We start from the raw sequence: 23,164 nt of genomic DNA on the forward strand, positions 1-23,164 counted from the left end.
CACTGCAAATTTTAAATTAATATTTTTAGTAATTAAATTTGAAATCATGTTTTAAATAACATTTTATTTGAAATGTACTTAGTTTTTCTTATTGTATTATTTACACATTGAGTACCTAATTTAAGTTTATAATATCTTGAAGTTCATTGATTTTGCCTCTTTCTAGATGGGAAAGTTTTAATCCCACAGAACTCTCCATTTTCTTAGTGTGAAAAAAAATTTTTTAAGTTAAAATTATAGTCTTTAGTTTCAAATGAGATTTTCATATATCTTTGATAAACATAAAAATATAGGGTCTAATGTGTATTTTTTTTCCTATTCCATTTTAGGCATACCAGATTGCTTAAAGAGAAAGAGGATTCTTTAATGGCTTGTCAACAAATATATAAAACTTTACAGGAAGAACTGACTGCGAAAGAAAGACAAGAAGAAGACATAAAAAGAAGAATTAACTTTGCAGAAAATGAACTACAGATAACCAAAACTCTTCTGCATCAGACAAAGGAAGAGGTTGTAACGCTGAAAAGTGAAAGGTGCAGTCAACAATAATCTCTTCCAAAAATATTTTAAGTCAATGTTCCACATATATTTGAAATATCAAAGTCTTACATATACTAATAACAGTAGAATCACAGGATTAAAGAAATATTTCACATGAAAGGCCATCACATCCAACCACCTCCTTTAGTGATTAAAGCCCCAATTGGTTAAAGAACATGCTTAAAGTCATGTAGCTAGTGAAAATAGAGATGGAATCCACATTGTATTTAGTGTTAGATTTTTTTTTTTTAATATTAAGATGTTTATTTTTTATTTTTTATTTTTTTTATATATGAAGTTTATTGACAAATTGGTTTCCATACAACACCCAGTGCTCATACCCACCCGCCCCTCCCTCCCACCCCCCATCAACCCTCAGTTTGTTCTCAGTTTTTAACAGTCTCTTATGCTTTGGCTCTCTCCCACTCTAACGTCCTTTTTTTTTTTTTTTTTTCCTTCCCCTCCCCCATGGGTTCCTGTTAAGTTTCTCAGGATCCACATAAGAGTGAAACCATATGGTATCTGTCTTTCTCTGTATGGCTTATTTCACTTAGCATCACACTCTCCAGTTCCATCCACGTTGCTACAAAAGGCCATATTTCATTTTTTCTCATTGCCACGTAGTATTCCATTGTGTATATAAACCACAATTTCTTTATCCATTCATCAGTTGATGGACATTTAGGCTCTTTCCATAATTTGGCTATTGTTGAGAGTGCTGCTATGAACATTGGGGTACAAGTGCCCCTATGCATCAGTACTCCTGTATCCCTTGGGTAGATTCCTAGCAGTGCTATTGCTGGGTCATAGGGTAGGTCTATTTTTAATTTTCTGAGGAACCTCCACACTGCTTTCCAGAGCGGCTGCACCAATTTGCATTCCCACCAACAGTGCAAGAGGGTTCCCGTTTCTCCACATCCTCGCCAGCATCTATAGTCTCCTGATTTGTTCATTTTGGCCACTCTGACTGGCGTGAGGTGATACCTGAGTGTGGTTTTGATTTGTATTTCCCTGATAAGGAGCGACGCTGAACATCTTTTCATGTGCCTGTTGGCCATCTGGATGTCTTCTTTAGAGAAGTGTCTATTCATGTTTTCTGCCCATTTCTTCACTGGGTTATTTGTTTTTCGGGTGTGGAGTTTGGTGAGCTCTTTATAGATTTTAGATACTAGCCCTTTGTCCGATATGTCATTTGCAAATATCTTTTCCCATTCCGTTGGTTGCCTTTTAGTTTTGTTGGTTGTTTCCTTCGCTGTGCAGAAGCTTTTTATCTTCATAAGGTCCCAGTAATTCACTTTTGCTTTTAATTCCCTTGCCTTTGGGGATGTGTCGAGTAAGAGATTGCTATGGCTGAGGTCAGAGAGGTCTTTTCCTGCTTTCTCCTCTAGGGTTTTGATGGTTTCCTGTCTCACATTTAGGTCCTTTATCCATTTTGAGTTTATTTTTGTGAATGGTGTGAGAAAGTGGTCTAGTTTCAACCTTCTGCATGTTGCTGTCCAGTTCTCCCAGCACCATTTGTTAAAGAGGCTGTCTTTTTTCCATTGGATGTTCTTTCCTGCTTTGTCAAAGATGAGTTGGCCGTACGTTTGTGGGTCTAGTTCTGGGGTTTCTATTCTATTCCATTGGTCTGTGTGTCTGTGTTTGTGCCAATACCATGCTGTCTTGATGATGACAGCTTTGTAGTAGAGGCTAAAGTCTGGGATTGTGATGCCTCCTGCTTTGGTCTTCTTCTTCAAAATTCCTTTGGCTATTCGGGGCCTTTTGTGGTTCCATATGAATTTTAGGATTGCTTGTTCTAGTTTCGAGAAGAATGCTGGTGCAATTTTGATTGGGATTGCATTGAATGTGTAGATAGCTTTGGGTAGTATTGACATTTTGACAATATTTATTTTTCCAATCCATGAGCAGGGAATGTCTTTCCATTTCTTTAAATCTTCTTCAATTACCTTCATAAGCTTTCTATAGTTTTCAGCATACAGATCCTTTACATCTTTGCTTAGATTTATTCCTAGGTATTTTATGCTTCTTGGTGCAATTGTGAATGGGATCAGTTTCTTTATTTGTCTTTCTGTTGCTTCATTGTTAGTGTATAAGAATACAACTGATTTCTGTACATTGATTTTGTATCCTGCAACTTCGCTGAATTCATGTATCAGTTCTAGCAGACTTTTGGTGGAGTCTATCGGATTTTCCATGTATAATATCATGTCATCTGCAAAAAGCGAAAGCTTGACTTCATCTTTGCCAATTTTGATGCCTTTGATTTCCTTTTGTTGTCTGATTGCTGATGCTAGAACTTCCAACACTATGTTAAACAACAGCGGTGAGAGTGGGCATCCCTGTCGTGTTCCTGATCTCAGGGAAAAAGCTCTCAGTTTTTCCCCGTTGAGGATGATGTTAGCTGTGGGCTTTTCATAAATGGCTCTTATGATCTTTAAGTATGTCCCTTCTATCCCGACTTTCTCAAGGGTTTTTATTAAGAAAGGGTGCTGGATTTTGTCAAAGGCCTTTTCTGCATCGATTGACAGGATCATATGGTTCTTCTCTTTTTTTTTGTTAATGTGATGTATCACGTTGATTGATTTGCGAATGTTGAACCAGCCCTGCATCCCAGGAATGAATCCCACTTGATCATGGTGAATAATTCTTTTTATATGCTGTTGAATTCGATTTGCTAGTATCTTATTGAGAATTTTGGCATCCATATTCATCAGGGATATTGGCCTGTAGTTCTCTTTTTTTACTGGGTCTCTGTCTGGTTTAGGAATCAAAGTAATACTGGCTTCATAGAATGAGTCTGGAAGTTTTCCTTCCCTTTCTATTTCTTGGACTAGCTTGAGAAGGATAGGTATTATCTCAGCTTTAAACGTCTGGTAGAACTCCCCTGGGAAGCCATCTGGTCCTGGACTCTTATTTGTTGGGAGATTTTTGATAACCGATTCAATTTCTTCGCTGGTTATGGGTCTGTTCAAGCTTTCTATTTCCTCCTGATTGAGTTTTGGAAGAGTGTGGGTGTTCAGGAATTTGTCCATTTCTTCCAGGTTGTCCAATTTGTTGGCATATAATTTTTCATAGTATTCCCTGATAATTGTTTGTATCTCTGAGGGATTGGTTGTAATCATTCCATTTTCATTCATGATTTTATCTATTTGGGTCATCTCCCTTTTCTTTTTGAGAAGCCTGGCTAGAGGTTTGTCAATTTTGTTTATTTTTTCAAAAAACCAACTCTTGGTTTCGTTGATCTGCTCTACAGTTTTTTTAGATTCTATATTGTTTATTTCTGCTCTGATCTTTATTATTTCTCTTCTTCTGCTGGGTTTAGGCTGCCTTTGCTGTTCTGCTTCTATTTCCTTTAGGTGTGCTGTTAGATTTTGTATTTGGGATTTTTCTTGTTTCTTGAGATAGGCCTGGATTGCAATGTATTTTCCTCTCAGGACTGCCTTCGCTGCGTCCCAAAGCGTTTGGATTGTTGTATTTTCATTTTCGTTTGTTTCCATATATTTTTTGATTTCTTCTCTAATTGCCTGGTTGACCCACTCATTCGTTAGTAGGGTGTTCTTTAACCTCCATGCTTTTGGAGGTTTTCCAGACTTTTTCCTGTGGTTGATTTCAAGCTTCATAGCGTTGTGGTCTGAAAGTATGCATGGTATAATTTCAATTCTTGTAAACTTATGAAGGGCTGTTTTGTGACCCAGTATATGATCTATCTTGGAGAATGTTCCATGTGCACTCGAGAAGAAAGTATATTCTGTTGCTTTGGGATGCAGAGTTCTAAATATATCTGTCAAGTCCATCTGATCTAGTGTCTCATTCAGGGCCCTTGTTTCTTTATTGACCGTGTGTCTAGATGATCTATCCATTTCTGTAAGTGGGGTGTTAAAGTCCCCAGCAATTACCACATTCTTATCAATAAGGTTGCTTCTGTTTATGAGTAATTGTTTTATATATTTGGGGGCTCCGGTATTCGGCGCCTAGACATTTATAATTGTTAGCTCTTCCTGATGGATAGACCCTGTAACTATTATATAATGTCCTTCTTCATCTCTTGTTACAGCCTTTAATTTAAAGTCTAGTTTGTCTGATATAAGTATGGCTACTCCAGCTTTCTTCTGGCTTCCAGTAGCATGATAAATAGTTCTCCATCCCCTCACTCTCAATCTAAAGGTGTCCTCAGGTCTAAAATGAGTCTCTTGTAGACAGCAAATAGATGGGTCTTGTTTTTTTATCCATTCTGATACCCCATGTCTTTTGGTTGGTGCATTTCATCCATTTACATTCAGTGTTATTATAGAAAGATACGGGTTTAGAGTCATTGTGATGTCTGTCTGTTTTATGCTTGTAGTGATGTCTCTGGTACTTTGTCTCACAGGGTCCCCCTTAGGATCTCTTGTAGGGCTGGTTTAGTGGTGACAAATTCCTTCAGTTTTTGTTTGTTTGGGAAGACCTTTATCTCTCCTTCTATTCTAAATGACAGACTTGCTGGATAAAGGATTCTCGGCTGCATATTTTTGCTGTCTAGCACCCTGAAAATCTCGTGCCAATTCTTTCTGGCCTGCCAAGTTTCAAAAGAGAGATCAGTCACGAGTCTTATAGGTCTCCCTTTATATGTGAGGGCACGTTTACCCCTTGCTGCTTTCAGAATTTTCTCTTTATCCTTGTATTTTGCCAGTTTCACTATGATATGTCGTGCAGAAGATCAATTCAAGTTACGTCTGAAGGGAGTTCTCTGTGCCTCTTGGATTTCAATGCCTTTTTCCTTCCCCAGTTCAGGGAAGTTCTCAGCTATAATTTCTTCAAGTACCCCTTCAGCACCTTTCCCTCTCTCTTCCTCCTCTGGGATACCAATTATGCGTATATTATTTCTTTTTAGTGTATCACTTAATTCTCTAATTTTCCCCTCATACTCCTGGATTTTTTTATCTCTCTTTTTCTCAGCTTCCTCTTTTTCCATAACTTTATCTTCTAGTTCACCTATTCTCTCCTCTGCCTCTTCCATCCAAGCTGTGGTGGTTTGCATTTTGTTTTGCATTTCCTTTAAAGCGTTTTTCAGCTCCTCATGACTGTTCCTTAGTCCCTTGATCTCTGTAGCAAGAGATTCTCTGCTGTCCTGTATGCTGTTTTCCAGCCCAGCGATTAATTTTATGACTATTATTCTAAATTCACTTTCTGTTATATTATTTAAATCCTTTTTGATCAGCTCATTAGCTGTTGTTATTTCCTGGAGATTCTTCTGAGGGGAATTCTTCCGCTTGGTCATTTTGGATAGTCCCTGGTGTGGTGAGGGCCTGCAGGGCACTTCCCCTGTGCTGTGGTGTATAACTGGAGTTGGTGGGCGGGCCGCAGTCCGACCTGATGTCTGCCCCCAGCCCACCGCTGGGGCCACAGTCAGACTGGTGTGTGCCTTCTCTTCCCCTCTCCTAGGGGCGGGATTCACTGTGGGGTGGCGTGGCCCGTCTGGGCTACTTGCACACTGCCAGGCTTGTGATGCTGGGGATCTGGCGTATTAGCTGGGGTGGGAAGGCAAGGTGCACGGCGGCAGGGGGGGCAGGCTTAGCTCGCTTCTCCTTAGGTGATCCACTTCAGGAGGGGCCCTGTGGCAGCCGGAGGGAGTCAGATCCGCTGCCGGAGGTTTGGCTCCGCAGAAGCACAGAGTTGGGTGTTTGCGCGGAGCGAGCAATTTCCCTGGCCGGAACCGGTTCCCTTTGGGATTTTGGCTGGGGGATGGGCGGGGGAGATGGCGCTGGCGAGCGCCTTTGTTCCCTGCCAAACTGAGCTCTGTCTTCCGGGGGCTCCGCAGCTCACCCTCCCTTTGTCCTCCAGCCTTCCCGCTTTCCGAGCAGAGCTGTTAACTTATGACCTCCCAGACGCTAAGTCGCGCTTGCTGTCGGAACACAGTCCGTCAGGCCCCTCCGCTTTTGCAAGCCGGACTCGGGGGCTCTGCTTGGCTGACGAGCCGCCCCTCCGCCCCGGCTCCCTCCCGCCAGTCCGTGGAGCGCGCACCACCTCGCCGCCCTTCCTACCCTCTTCCGTGGGCCTCTCGTCTGCACTTGGGTCTGGTGACTCCGTTCTGCTAATCCTCTGGCGGTTTTCTGGGTTATTTAGGCAGGTGTAGGTGGAATCTAAGTGATCAGCAGGACGCGCGGTGAGCCCAGCGTCCTCCTACGCCGCCATCTTCCCAGAATCCTAGTGTTAGATTTTTATTGAAAAGAATCAATGTGTGAAAAGACCATGTATGATACTTATACTACCGAATTTCACCTGGACCAATAATTGGTGGATTCTATCACTTTGCGACAGAGAAACATCTTTTTGTATCACTTTTTCCTTTTATTAGCTCCTACTTTTCTTCTCTGTTATTTACCAGTACCTCTTCTTGAGGGCTCTCCACAAAGATAACTCTGGTGTTCAAGTAGTGAAGGGATAGTAAAAAGCATGTTCATTTAGTCATCCTAGATATTGTTGCTCAGTTAATTTGTCTTTAAATTAACCTTATTTGTATTTCGTATCTCAACCCTGCTTTCTTTCTTTCTTTTTGTTTTTATTTGCCTGGTATGTCTGTACTCATTCTTTTTGAATTCTTTTGTTTTAAATGTATATCTGATAATATAACATACGTTTTGGGGCTTTATTTTATTAGGTTTTATCAAATATGGAAGTCTAATGGGAGATATTATCCCATTTACATTTATTGATATAACTATTATATTCCAAAAGAACACAAGTTCCATAAGGGCAAGAATTTTTGTCTTGTATTATTCTCTGTGCACAAAAGGCAAAATTGGCTGTTTGTTTTCCATTCTTCCTATAATTTTTTTGGTTTATTTTTTGTTTTGCTAATTTCATTTTATGCATATTGGGTTTCTAACTTAGAAGATTTATAATTTTGTTGTTGTTGTTGTTCTTTACAAGGATAGCTATTTGCCCCCAGAGGAAGAGTCTGGGAGTGGCTAGCAAGCAGCTTAGAATTAAGTTAATTGTCTCAGAACTTTCTCATTAACTCTTTGCCCTGGGTCCTATCTGTCTCTACTTCAGGCTAGGAGGAGTCTGTCCAGTTCACAGGGGAATAATTCTTATCTCTGGTCCATCCCAGGATAAGATGAACACCTGCAGCGCTGATTGCTACCCAGCATTTCTTCCTGATTCAACCATACCAATAATCTGCTTCTTGCAAATATCATATACCTTATAGTTAAACGACTCTTCATTCCACCTCACCACCTCTACCATTTCACAATTACATAGTCGCTCAGCCCATAGCATATTAGAAGCAGCAATTTCATAAGCAGGGAATTTGTAAGAGCCAGGTTTACTAATAACAAGAAGGAATGGCAGCTGAAAGATTGACCATGCATAGAAGAGAAAAAAAACTATAAATGCAAACTAAAACTTTAAAAGCATTGCAATTTGACCCAATATACAATAGAAACAACCCTACACACATTTGTAACTGTTTCTATATTTATACATGGGTTTATAACTGATGACCATCGTGATAACCGTGAGTGATAAAGATAAAAATCAGCCATATACTCTACTTAAAAAGTACAGAATCATATATCCTAAGATACCATGAAATAAATAAAAAATGTTTAAATCTTCTGTTCATAACTTTGGTTATCTGAATAATTTTCTTATATCCCTGTATCATCTAAAATAACCCATTTCTAATGATGTCCGATTAATTAGATTTCATTGTTTATCTGAATGACTGCTATCTTCTTTATAGTGGTCATTGAAAAGTCCCTGTCTTTGTTCAGACGTCTCTGGAACACTTTTCTGAGGATTGACTTAAGTGCAAATATTTTAGAATATTCTCTGTATGATATATCTTTGCCCTTTAGGGATGAATTTGATTTTTTAAAACCATATCAGTAGGTTCAGTGAAAGCAAGTTGAGTGACTATGGAGGGAAAATCTGGGAAATACCATGTAGGATCAAAATTAAATTTTTTTTCTATGCTTACTAAATTATCTCTGGCTGCAATTTGAAGACGGCAGTCTTATGAATGTTTTGAGGATTGACGGCATCATTAGACTAAATATAGAACTTTCTTGGAGGATTGCTTTGAAATACACAATCACCTGGATATATATGTTTTTCTGTGTTTTAAAAACAGAAATAAAAATGTGCTTACAGATCAGTAAGTTAACATATTATCATAGGATTACTCCTAGATATAAATGTCCTTTTTCTTTGTCCTAGGCCACCTTCAAATTTTGTCTTCCTTGTCCTCTGTTGTATCCTCAGAGTATGACACATATCCACTCAATAAATAGAATGAATGGCTTGCTTTGGGTAATTTAGTCAACAGTTGTTTGTTGAGCATTGACTATATGCCAGGTACTATGTACTCTGGGGATATAACAATAAGTCTGAAACATCCCTGTCCTCAAGAAGCTTGCATTCTAATGAGACACATAGTAAAAGAAAAAGTGAAGTGCTAACTAGAATAATTACAGATTGTGACAATGGAAATAAAGTAAGGAAAAGGGTATCGTAGCTGAGACTGATAGAAAAAGGGCCTGATTTGTAAAGGGAAGTCATAAAAGTGACTTCTGAGATGATATATAAAGGAAGCCAAGTGAAAGTTACCAGGCCAAAAGCCAGGAAGAGCTTTATAAGCAAAGAACAAGCTTGGTGAGTTCTCAGAAATGGCAGTATGACTGAAGGCCCAGCAAGTGTGAGTGAGGCAGGTGAGAGCCAAATCAGGCAGAATCTCTCTGGCCTTTATGGATTTGGGTATTATTTACAATGCAATGAAAAGAAACCATTGAAGGGATTTAAGCAGAGGAGTGACACTGTGGAAAGGTCATTCGGGTCCTGAGTGGAGGTGTGGCAATTGAGCAGTGGGAGCCAGTCAGGTAATTTACTGTTTTTATATTAATAAAAGGATTTTATGTATAGTTAAACCTAACAGACATGAGAAAAATGAAAGCCTTCAGCTCCCACACCCTGCTAGCTTCTGCTGGGTTATTTAAATGTCTGTACCAAATGGATGATGGCAAAACAGCCAGAGCTTACTCTGTGTTGAGCCAAAGGGTAGACACATGAAAGCCCCGTGAAGAGCCTATCTTGAAGAAAAATGACCTTTTGAAAGCTTTTGACACTGCTGTCCAAACCTGCCTTGAAACTTGGTCTTCCTTTGACTACAGGGCCAACCTGTTAACCTGCCCCTTTTCTGTCTCTGTTTTGGTTCTTTCCCATTCCCTCCTCTGATCCCCTGATAGCAGATATTCCTTAAGGTTCATGTATGAACTTGGCTTTCCACTGTCCACTTTCTTCCCTTCAGTAGTAAACTGTCTCTCAGCTGAGCACATTTTCTCTTAAAGCTTTGATTTGAAGTGCCAGTGGGACCTCTATATTGAGGTGTCCCTAAGCAGTTGGAGATGTGAAAGTCCTTCCAAAACAAGAAGCTGGGCTCAGGAAAAACTTTTAAAATAGAAGTACTTGATAACACTCACAGAGCTTCTTGTTCAGTAGTACTGGGCGGTGTCTGGAAATGGGCTGCACAGCAACGTCCCAAACCACCGTCATGGAAGGACTGCAGCCAACCAGGCTGCCAGATGTGCTCTCCGAAGGCCAAAGCCCAGGTTGCTCCCAGTGACAGCGTGTGCTTCCGTAGACTCAGGCGGTCTCACGTAGCGCTACCCCTCCTCCCTCACCCCACTGATATCAGAACCTCTGCCAGAACTCCCCTAGGACCACTATGAAAAACGTGCAATTCAGAAGCTATGTAGCTTCAGCAGAGGAGAAAAGGAAGGGGTAAAAAGCCAAAACTGACCCTAGAAAAAAATTGGTAGAACTGAATTTGAGACAAGAAAGGAGTTGGTGACTAGGAAATAGTTGATGGATAGGACAAATCTATTTAATGAGGTACTGCTTTCTTCCCCTTCCCTCCACTCAGCTGAGGAGGCTTTGTTAGGAGAAGAGCCTCCGCTGGAAGGAAGAGAAGTGGGTGCTTCAAGATCACAGATGCTGAGGGTAGAGGTCTGGCCAGCTTGGTTACAGACACACTGAGGCTGGAGAGAGAGGTCTCCTTTGTGGAAGAGGAAGAAGGCAGCAAGGCACAGTGGGCAGCACCAGAGAAAAGTACAGCTATTTTCTAAATTCTGTACAAAGGCAGCTCTGTGCTCTCATGCTTCTGGGTTACAAGGTCTTATCAGCCAGACCCAGAACTCTGCCCAGAGCCATCCATTTGTGACACTGCCTCAGGACCATAGTGGATCAAGTAGGGTTCTGTGGGCCGGCCTGTAGGCCTAATTCCATTTTATAGAATTTTATTTTATTTCTACAGTAAAATGTGTTTGGAATTCCCTATAACCAGCTTACAGATACGTTCTATAAGGACATATGTGTTTAAGCTTGGAGACTGCCCACATATAACACTTAGAAAAATTTATGCACTAACATGTGGGCTACGACCATACTGCCGAAACTCGCAGCTGTCTGTAACAGCTCTCTGTGCAGTCCCAAGAGCTGTATTAGCACCATCTTGGTAAGTTCCAAGAGCAAAAATAGAAAAATACTTCCTGTGATTGACTTGCCAGTAACAGGATGGGATCAGTGAAGAACATTGTTGGAGGAAAAGCTTAGTTTCAACCAAAGTTAGGTGGAGGTTGCTTACGTGTAAATTCTTCCGTGAAATAAATAGGTCTGTATCTCTTTATCTAGCTCTTTATCTATTTTAAGCAAAGTTTATTTAAGTGTTCCTTGTTCCTCCAGACAGGTATCTTTTAGGCTATAGGGAAGGGTTTTATTCCCCCTCCCCCACACACGTAATCTTAACTTCTTTACAATTCCTGGGTTCTCTCCTTTCTCTCTTTGTCTTTGGTGTTTGTTTGTTCATTTTTAATTGAAAGCTAGAAACCCTCTCCCCAGAAGAGTATACACAAAATCTAGTACATTTTGGAGGGGGGGAGTTTCATGGAGTTTCTGACTTTTCTATAAATGACTGACCCCATGATTAAACATGGATGCTGCCTCATGTTCTTTCTCCCCTCTCTCCTCCTTTTCTTCCTCTCCCCGTCCTGTCCTCTCCCTTTCTCCCTCTCAAACTCTCTCACACACAATCCATAGTTATCACAGTTGTGGGGAGCCCTCTAAGGGCTTCTATTATCATGTCCTGAGCGAGATGCTGTGTGCAGTGTTACATGGCACTCCGTGGAAGGAGTAAGGGATCTGAAAACCAATCTGGACTCTGCTGTCCTAGCCACTTGCCACAGGGGAAGGAGCTCAGCTATTTTGCGTAAGTAAGTATGCCATTCCCCTCTCCCCTTACCAAGCCTTCAGTCTCTAGGTCTGTCCCCACCCAGAGGGAGTATGGTTTCCAATTCACCTCTAATTCCCAGAGGGGAGGTCATTTCCAAATTTGCTCAAAGGCACTGGCTAGCAGAGCTGGGGCCTTCACCTGTGAAGCAGGTGTCATTTTCCACAGTTTCCATATGAGGAAAGAGTAAGCAAAGCTATATCTCTCACTCAGGGTCACATAATTGGCAAAGACAGAAATCAAGCTCATTGTGTCTCACCTTATTAACCACCTCCGCTATACTTCCATAGTTCCCTCAGCATCTGTCTTGAAGGGCTGTTTTGTCACTTCTCTCTGTGTGACTTCTTTCTCATGTTGTAACACTGAGCCTTCAGGGGACTCCCAGCCTTGCAGAAAGCAGGAGAACCCAGAGTGCTCCCTTTGTGTCTCCTCACCCCCTGTCCTCACTTACCCCACCCTCCAATCTTTCAGGATTCTTCCAATCACTCAGTAAATATTAGATGGTGACTTTTGTCTTCTATTCTCTAGTGTCTTGGCAAAATCAGAAGTGGAGCTGTATCTTCAAAATGAAAATAGAATAATAACATCTCACAACACATTTTAGAAGACAAGAAACTTAGTGTTTACTTAATGAGTCTTGTCATATTTTCATGAAGGTTAAAAAAATGAGAAGTATAGAATATAAAAAAAGGATTCAGGAGCAGTGAGTGTTTAAAGGGTCTGTTACTTCATGGTACTGTGGCTTACTATAAAAGAATGGACTTTAGAGTTAGGCAAACTTAGGTTTAAATCTCAACTTTACCAGTGACAAGTTTGGACAGCTTAGCCACTTTAAGGCTTTTTCTTTACCTGTAAAATGAGGATAGTAATGATAACCATCTTTTCATGAAGATTGAAGCATCTCGTATTATACCTGGTAGGTTGTAAGGGCTCAGAAAACGATTTCCCTCTCTCATTCTTCCTTATGTTGATAACCCATTAAAGCATCATATCTTATTAATGTTTATACCCTGCACCAGTGATGTAGGTATTTATTAAATGTCTATTGAATTCAACATTATCTGCTTTACTCTTCAAGTTGTAAAGATTAGTTCATGGAGTGATTCAATTTGGATGCTATCCTATTAGTTTAAAGTATTATGAAACAAAATGTTTTAAGTAATAACATTCTAAAATAATAAACCTTGTCATGCTTTTCTCCCGAGATTCCCCTCTTTCTCTGATTTCTTATCAGCAGCTCTTAGAACAAGAGGCTTGCCAAACTTTTTATGATACCACAGACTTAACTGCTTTTAACTAAGGCAAGAGTTGTGGCAAAATCAAAATTATCTCTTTGATTGACAATGTGAAGACATCTCTAAAAGAACAACTTGTGAAATAGAATTTAAAGCTGTCGTTTGGCATTATGGTTTGACATTTGTTTGCAGTTACGTTTTTAACTGCAATTAAGGGAATTTTGCATGTATATATGAAATTAGACTCTCATTTTCTTTTGGGTCTAAAAATTTTAAAGTTAAAATTTTAAAAATAAATGCTCCTAATTGCTAGAGATCCTAATTTGCCTATTGTGCCAACTCCGGAGATGTTATTTTTAAACAATATTTCATGAAATTGCAGGGTAGAATGCTACAGATAGCCACAACTCTCTCTCCAATATGAAGAGCAAAGGCAGCATAACATACTGCAGGGAGCTCAAGGCTGGTATGAGCTTGAGCTGGCATTGCCTCTTGTGATTTGTGTCACTTTAGATAGTCATTTACTACTTCAGGATCTTGTTTCTTCTAAAACTTAGGGAATTGCCTTCATGTATTATCAAAAAATGGCAAGAAAGAACCACTGCTTCACCAGAGACTAAAACAGTGCCTGATACATAATAGGCACTCAATAAATATTTGCTGGATAGATGGATGTATGGATGAGAATTAATTTAACCCCAACTAAACCACTGATTGCAGGATTTTTTTCTAAGTTTATGTATTTATTTTGAGAAAGTAAGAGAATATGTGTGCAAGCAGGGAAGGGACAGAGAGAGAGAGGGAGAGAGAGAATCCCAAGCAGGCTCCTCACTGTCAGCACAGAGCCTGACACAGGGCTCGAACTCACAAACTGTGAGATCATCACCTGAGCCGAAATGAAGAGTCGGATGCTTAACTAACTGAGCCCCTGATTGCAGGATTTAAAGCCCAAAAGCACCCAGTGTTTCTCTCAGGTCCAGAGAACTTCTGACTTCTCAAAAATCAGAGGTGGGAATACAATCCAAACAGCTGGGTTCTAGTGATAATCTTCTTTATTGGATTCTTAGTAAAATCTAAATTTAGGACCTAAATCTGCATTGTTTCCTGTAACTCTAAAGTATCTTTATCTCTAGAACTGGTTCTGAAGAAGAAATTAGATGGCTACACATTTGCAGCTTTTTATAACATGGGAAAATATGGAATATGCATCTAACAATATTTTATTTCTTATTCTGCTAGTTTTCTAGCAAAAAAGCTCATGAGAGTCAAAGTTGATCCTTTTTAGTTTCTTTCAACACAAGCTTGTCTTTTCCTCATCAGTGTCTTAAAATGGGTTTGTATTCCTAAACAATGTATAAGCTCTTCCATGTATACCACATAATTGTGGTTTTTATTTTTGGAATCAGGATTATCTTTTTCACGCATGTAATCATGTCCATATACATTAGTCAGTGCCTGTTTCATGCTAACCAAGGGCAGTAAGTGTTTGTACAGTCATATATGATTATTCTTTCTGCCTTGTCCCACTAAAGAATCATACAAGGGTTCTTAGAGTCTGGATCAGAGGCTCAGCAGGAATCAAAGAGATCTGAAAGTCTTTCTCATTCCTATAGCCATAAATATCAAACAAACTTACCACTTCAGACTTTAAGTTCATAATTTTTATAAGAGTTCACTGAAAACATCTTGTATTTTCTGGAAATGTCATAGGGAACTTCATAACTATGAAAATTCAGTGAATAATTATCACTTCATTAACATTGTTTAAACCTTGGCCTATTATTTTTTAGCGTCTGTAATTTACCAGACTTTCTCAGTTTTTGTTCTAAAAGGAAACATAACAGCACCGGTGTTTTGTACTGGGTCCATCAGAGGAATGTATATGGAATGGATTCTACTTTTGGTGGTATCTACATTGTAAGTGTCTCCAGAGAGACTGAAATTTGAGCATCTCAAATACTCAGCACCACCCATTTTACAATAAAGGTAACTTCTAGTGTACTAACAGGCACCCATCTGGAAATGCTCATTGGAATTTTCTAATCAGTAAGACCTCTTTTCAAATGGGAAACCTGGCTTAAGAAATAAAATGGAGTGAATTGTCAAGACTGTGCTGTCTGCTACTTCTAACAAGTGCATGGCCAGCCACATCCATTCTGTATACTGGCATTTTGAAAACCAGGTCAAGTACTGCTTCAGTTTCCTTTGCTGCTGCTCCTTATTTGATTAAGTTTACTATTATCAGATTCTAATCTCATACCTAAACTTGTATAATATCACTTGAAGGTAGACTATGGCATTGGTTTTCTATTGCCACTATAACAACCTCCAATTTAGTGGCTTAAAACATCACAAACTTATTATCTTATAGTCAGAAGTCCAAATGAGTGTTAAGGAACTAAAATCAAGGTGTCACTAGGGTTGGTTCTTTCTGGAGGCTCGAGGGGAGACCCCATTCCTTGCCTCTTCCAGCTTTTAGAGGCTGCTGGCATTCTTTGGATCCTAGCCTCATGAATCTAATCTCTGCTTCCTTTGTCACATCATCACCTTCCCCCATGTTAGTGATCTTGCCTTTCTCTTATAAAGACCTTGGTAATTACATTTAGGGCACAACCAGATAATCCAGGATAATCTCCCCATCGCAAGACCCTTAATTTAATCACATCTGCAAAGTCCCTCTTGGCATATAAAGTAACGTGTTTACAGACTCTGTGGATCAGGATTGAAAGCAGTTTTCAGTCTACTACAACTGTGGTAAGTTAAAGATGGCTATTTTAACCCCTTAGGAGCCACTAAAATAAACCTAAACAAAAATTTATAGCTAATAAGACAAAAAAAGTAGATAAAATAGAATCCTAAGACATACACAAAATCCACAAGAAGGCAGAAAAGGAAGGAAAAGGACACAGCAGATGAGACAAATAGGAAACAAAGAGCAAGGCAATAGATATAAGCATATCAACAACTCAATTAAATGTAAATTGTCTAAACAATCGAATTAAAAGCCAAAGATTATCAGATTGTATTTAAAAAAGTAAGATTCAACTATAAACTGCCTATAGGAAATTTCTTTTAGATGTAAAGACACAAGTTAAAAGTAAAAGAATGAAAAAAATATACACCAGGCTGACACTAATCTAAAGAAAGCTGAAATGCTTTAATATCATATGAAGTAGATTTTAGAACAAAGAATATTACCAGGAATAAAGAAATTCATTTCATAATGGTAAGTTAATCAATCCATCAGGAGGCCATAACAATCCTATATGTTTATGCATACAATAACAGAGCTTAAAAATACATGCAGCAAAAACTGATAGAACTGAAAGGAGTAGACAAGTTCATGATCATTGTTAGATATTCCAATAGCCTCTCACAACAATAGATAAAACAAGTAGAAAAATCAGTAAGGCTATAGAATACTTAAGCTTTGCAATCAACTTAATCTAATTGACATGTATGCAACATCCCACCCAACAACAGCAGAATATATATATTTTTTCCCCAAAGGCATACAGATATTCACCAAGATATGGTTGGGCAATGAAGCAAAACTAAAGAAGTTTAAAAGAAATCAAATCATACAGAATGTGTTCTCTGGTCACAATGTAGTTAACTTAGAAATAAATAACAGAGGGGTACCTGGGTGACTCAGTCCGTTAAGCATCTGACTGTTGATATCGGTTCAGGTTGTGATCTCAAAGTCCTGAGATCAATCCCTGCATCCAGCTCCATGCTGACCATGGACCCTGCTTGGAATTCTTCTCTCCCTCTCTTTCTATCCTTCTCTCTGCTTGGAATTCTCTCTCTTCCTCTCTTTCTACCCTTCTCCCACCCTGTCTCTCTCTCTCAAAATAAACACTAAAAAAAAAGAAAGAACAGAAAAGTGTCTGGGAAATCCCCCAAATGTTTGTACACTTTATAACACAATTCTAAATAAGACATAGGAAAAGAAAATATTGGAAGGGAAATTACAAAGCATTTTAAACTAAATGGAAATATCAACATTTGTAGGATGTCACTAAAGCAAAACTTTGGGGAGCAAATTTATAGCAATAAATGTGAAAAAAGAAAAAAAGGTCTCAGTTCCCACCTAAGAAACTGCAAAAAGAAGAGCAAACAAAATCCAAAATAAGAAAGTTAAATACTAAAGATCAGAGCAGAAATCAATGACCTAGAAAACAAAAACAATATAGAATATAAAAAATGAGTTCCTTTGAGATCTATAAACTTAATAAATCTCAATCCAGATTGATCAGGAAAAAAACCAGAGTTTACTGGTATGAGGAATGGAGAGGCAACATTACCATATATTCTTCATATATTAATATAATAATAAAAGAATATTAGAAACAACTTTATGCCACTACTTTTGACAACTCTGGTGAAACAGAAGATTTTTAAACATAAACTACTAATGTTCACTGAAGAAGAAATAGATAACCTGAATTTATAGTTTAAAATTTTCCCACAAAGAAAACTTCTAGCCCAGAAAGCTTCATTGGTGAATTTTACCAAGCATTAATGAAGAAATAATACTACTTCTACTTAAACTCTTCCAGAAAATCGAAAGGGAAAGAATAGTTCTTAATATATTTTATGAGGCCAATATTACCCTGATAATAAAACCTAACAAAAACATTACAGGAAAACTAATAAGCCAATATCCTTCATGAGCATAAATGCAAAAATTCTAAACAAAATTTTAGCAAATTTAATCCAGCAATGTATAAAAAGGAAATAAATTGTGAATATGTGGGGATTATCCCAGGAATTCAAGATTGGGTTAACAATCAAAACTCAAATCACTGTTATTTAATATATTATACTAAAAAAGAAAAATTATTATGCCAATAGAAGCAAAAAAAAAAAAAGAACAATTGACAACACACTTATTCCTGATTTTTTTTTTAAATCTCAGCAAAGTGATACAAGGCATCTAAAAAAACCTACAGATAACATCATACTTAATGGTGAAAGACTAAATGCTCTCTTCTTAAGATCAAGATCAAGAAAAATATCCACTGTTAGCACTTCTATTCAAGATTGTGCTGAAGGTTCTAGTCAGTATAATCAGGTAAGAAAAAAAAGGCATCAGACTGGAAAGAAAGAATAAAACTGTCTATTCACAGATGATGTGCTCACTAACATTAAAAAAAAAATGTATGAAATCTACAAAAGAAGTCACTAGAACTGATAAGTGAGCTTAGTAAGGTTTCAAGAAAAAAGACAAATACCCAAAGTCAAGTTAATTTCCATATATTTGCAGATAACAATTGAAATTAAAAAGCAATATCTACAAAAATAATTCAAAACACATGAAATACTCAGGGATGAATCCAACAAGAGATGGGCAAGACCTGTACACTGAAAACTACAAACATTGCTGAGGGAAATTAAAGAGGACCTAAATAAATGGAGAGATATATAATGTTCATGGAACAGAAGACTCCAATATTATTAAAAGGGTAGTTATCATCAAATTAATTTATAGACTCAATGCAATCACAATAAAAACAATAGCAGAACTTTTTGTAGAAGCTAACAAGCTAATTCTAAAATTCACATGGAAATGCACCAACATTCACATGGAATAACCAAATCAAATCAATAACCAAATCAAATCAATAACCAAATCAAATAACCAAAAATCAGTTTTTTTGAAAAAAAAACTGAATAGTCAAAAGATCAAAGTCAGTGTCTGACTTCAAGACTTCTTGTAAAGCTACAAATATACTCAAGACAGTGTGGTATTAGTCTTAAGAAAGACAAATACATCAGTGGAACAGAATAGAGAACCCAGAAATAGGCACACATATATGGTTAATTGGTTTACTACATGGCTACCAAAACAGTTCATTGGAGAAAGGATAGTATTTTGAAACTGTTGGTGCTGGAACAATTGTATATGCATGTACAAAAAAATGAAATTTGCTTCATACTATGAAATATGTATAAATCCGAAATATATCATAGATCTAAATTTAAAATCTAAAATTGTGGTGTATCAATACAATAAAATACTATTCAGTAGTAAAAATGAACCACCATCTAAGAAGGGATATGCCCCACCTCCAGGGTAGAGATCCTCACAGTGGCTTCCAGGGGGATTTCCGAGTTGTGATGGAGAGGCTCTACTCCGTGTGCACCTCCCAGTGGGAGGTCTATACTATCCACGCCTGACTGCCACCAGACCTGGCCACTTAACTTGTTTTGCCACTGAAATGTGAGAGAATGCACCAATTCTGAGTAGAAGACTTAACAAATCCAATGTTTTGGAGATTTTTCTTTTCCATCTGCCACGAAAAATAGCATTCCTGGGTTAAGAGTTGTTCCTTGAGCTATATCCTGGGACAAACCATGTGGAGCAGAGTAGCAGATGACACATAACATGAGCAAAAAATACACTCTAGTACTTTAAGCCTCTGAGTTACAGATATGTTTGAGATGTCTCTGAAATATAGAGTAGTCAGATGGTGAGTTGGATTCATGAGTCAGATACTCAGAGAATAGATCTGAGCAACAGATAAAATTTGGGAATTGTCAGCATCTAGACTGCATTTCAAGCATACGAATGGATAAGATCATGTAGGGAAAGAATTGAGAGGAAAAAGTGCTGAGGAACACGAACATTTAAATGACAAGTACAGGAAGATGAGTCTGTAAGGGAGACAGGAATGTCCACATATTTGGAAGAAAGCCACAAATGAGCTGTTTTTTTGTTTTTTGTTTTTTTTAGCTTTCCAGAGATTTTATTTATTTTTTTAAAATATGATTTATTGTCAAATTGGTTTCCATACACCACCTCACAGTGCTCATCCCAACAAGTGCTCTCCTCAATTCCCATCACCAAAAAAAAAAAAAAAGGTAGAGAGGGAGGCAAACCATAAGAGACTCTTAAGGACTGAGAACAAATGACCTTTTTAATGTAATCTTTTGCTGTCCTCATTCTTTGTTTCTTCTGCTTCAGCTTAGAGATTGCTAAGCAAGCATCAGAACCTTCTGGGTGCACCCCTTCCTTTTACATTACTGGATTTTGAGCACCATTTGGACAGGGATCCTGCCTTCCTAATTCACCTCTGTCCCTTGTCCCTAGTGTGCATAGCTGATAGTAAACCTCACCCTACTAGTCACCTGCCCGTTCCTTCACCTTAGTCTTTCCCTTTGATTCCTTTTCCTCTGCATACTGAATCTACGCTGTGCTCAGGCTTTATCACTAATAGTGTTTTTATAAATATTGAGTAGCTACAAAGAAGGTTAACATAGGTATAAAGTATAAAGAAGTAATACAATGAACATCTATGTATCAACCACTCACAGTTTAGGAAAAAGAACCTTACCATTAACTTTGAAGTCCCTTTGTGCTTCTCCCCAATTCCACTTACACTGCCCCATTCCCCAGAGGAAAACACCAACTTGGATTTTGTGGTTCTCAACAAACTAGGCATAGAAGGGAACTTCCTCAAATGGATAAAGAACATCTATAGAAACCTACAGATAAAACCTGATGTTTCTTTGCTTCACTTTATATTTTTACCAAGTAACATAGTATGTTTATATTCCTTTAAAAAGTATGCATATATTTTATCTTCATAGAAATAAAATCATGTATTACCCAATGTTTTTTTTTCTTTGTGCTCAAGATTATGTTTCTAGGATTTGTCCATTATGGTACATGTAGTTGAAAAGCATTCATTTCTGCATCTGTATTCTAAAGTATACCACAGTATCCTTCCTGTTTTTGTCTGTATTCTGTAAGTTCTGATATATGGCAATTTCATTATTGTCCAATTCTAAGTATTTTGAAATATCAGTTATGATTTTTTCACTTGACCCATGAGTAATTCAGAAATACATTTTTTAATTGCCAAATACGTGGACATATTTTACATATATTTTATTATGGGGGTTTGTTTTCTGAGAATATGGATTGTAACAGTGCTGTTCAGCAGTATAAAGTGAAACACATATGTAATTTAAAACTTTTTAATTGCCACATTAAAGGAAAAACAGGTAAAATCTATCTTAATATATTTTACTTTGCTCACTATATCCAAATTGTAGTTTAAATATGTAATCATCTTTAAAAATTATCACAGATATCATAGATTTCAAATCTGGTGTGCATTTTAAATTTAGGTACATCCTTATTTGAACCAGTTACACTTTAAGTGCTTAGAAGCTACATCTGGCAAGTGGCTACCATATTGGACTATATCAGGTTAATCGGGCAACAGTTGTTTGAAATTTGCTGCAATTTACTTTCTGGCCTAGGATGTAATCAATTCCATGTGAGCTGGAAAATAATTGTGTGTTTTTCTACTAATTGGATATACATATACCTTAAACCAATCTTATTTGCATTGTTAAAATCCTCTATTTTTATTGAATTATTTTTCTGCTTGACCTTGGGTTGCTGCATTACACATTACAGGAAGGCCACTCACATAATAGCCTGGAGTTGTGTGGTATACATTTCCGTGGCTTTTTATGATGGTCCCAGAGACAGACTTACAGTCTGATGGACCTGTATTGAAACCTACCACTATAGTATGGTTTTGACAATTTCTCCTTACAGTCCTATAAATTTTGCTTTATATATTTTGAGGTTGTTTTAACAGGTGCATATAAATTTAGACTATTTATGGTGAATTAACCTGTTATTATTATAAGCCCAGAATGATTTTGTCTTAAAGTTTACCCTGTCTGATATCAATATAATTGCATACTTCTTTTCTTTTAATATTTCCCTGTTACATCTTTTCCAAAACAATAATAATAATAATAAGGAAATCTTTCCATGTCCTTTTGTTTTAGGAATGTCTCTTATAAAGAGCATATAGCTCAGGTTTGTTTGTTGATCAAGTCTGTTTCTCTTTTTTAACTTATGAGTTTAATTTATTTACCGTTACTATCATTGTTACTTTAAACTTTCATTTTTTCACTTTTTTTTCTGCACTGTTTCTACCTTTGGGGCCTTTGGATGGAGGGGTATTGTTGGAGTTTTGTTTATTTTCTTTGCGCTTTTCATCTAATGGTATATTCTATTTCTATTCTTTTAGTGTTTACTTTTGAAATTTTACCATACATACTTAATAAAGTCTAAAATTAATATCTCAAACTCCCCTTGAATCATGCAAAGACCAAAGAACACTTGAGTTCTTACTGTTGGAATCCTGACATACAGTATGTAGTTTTGTCTAGTGTTTTAATTCTATCCTTTTGTTAGCCCCACTAATTATACATATTCAAAACTATTATTTTTATATAGATATTTGCTTACAATTACCTACATGCAGGGCTGGCTACATAATTTTCAGGACCCAGTACAAAATGAAAATGTGGGGCTCTTGTTCAAAAAGCTACAAAGAAGCTTTGTCCCTGCCTTCACAGTCTCTCTTTCAATCTGACATGGTATTTTCTTGATGACTATTGAATGTTGTGCTCCCTTGGGCATGGGGAAATCGTGGAGTGGATGCAGGCTTTCATAAGCACCCTGTGCCCAGGGTGGCCAACCCCCACTCTCCCCATACCAGTGCCTCAACCTGGGCCCACACTCAAAGCAGAGGAAGGCAGCAGATTCTGGGCAAAGGCTGAGGAGCAGGGGCTGGAGAACCATCCCGGAGAGGCAGGGAGGTGGCAGGAGGTACAACTATATGTGAGCCAAAGCTCCATGACCTTGGTACATGCTCAGTTGTCCCATCAGACCTCACATAAAACACAAATTTAAAGATAAAATTATTAAGAATTTCTTGAGAGTGACCATAAAGCATTAAATCCGAAGCACAGGACCCCCTTCTGAAATTGGGCCCTGTATAACCGTCTTGATCACGTGCCCAAGAAGTCTTCCTTGCATCTGAGTTTGCCAGTTTCTTTGCTTACCATCTCTTCTTGCATACCTCACCTTCCTTCTGAGATCTTATCTCTTCCTGTAAAGCATATTCTTTAGAAGGTTCTTTAGTTAAAGGTCCTTTAGCTGGTAGTAAACCCTCCAATTTTGTCTGAGCATATTTTATTTCAGTCTCATTCTGAAAGATAGCTTTGCTGGGTACCCAACTTTAGTTGGTGGTTCTTTTCTCATAAGATTTTGAACATATTATTTTGCTGTCTGACTTCCTTTGTT

General features: G+C 37.9%; 1 protein-coding gene across 1 annotated transcript in view; it reads left to right on the forward strand.

Moving 5' to 3' along the window:
* The window catches only part of LEKR1 (leucine, glutamate and lysine rich 1), a 173,923-nt gene that overhangs the window by 116,951 nt on the left and 33,808 nt on the right, over positions 1-23,164 (forward strand). The window contains exon 8 of the mRNA XM_047100406.1: positions 330-533. Within this exon, the coding sequence (XP_046956362.1) occupies positions 330-533 (204 nt within the window). The remainder of the gene's footprint in view (positions 1-329; positions 534-23,164) is intronic.

The sequence above is a fragment of the Lynx rufus genome, unplaced genomic scaffold (assembly GCF_022079265.1).
Source record: "Lynx rufus isolate CCGP_SWC_20201006 ecotype Redwood Valley unplaced genomic scaffold, mLynRuf1.p SCAF_5, whole genome shotgun sequence".
Classification (NCBI taxonomy): Eukaryota; Metazoa; Chordata; class Mammalia; order Carnivora; family Felidae; genus Lynx; species Lynx rufus.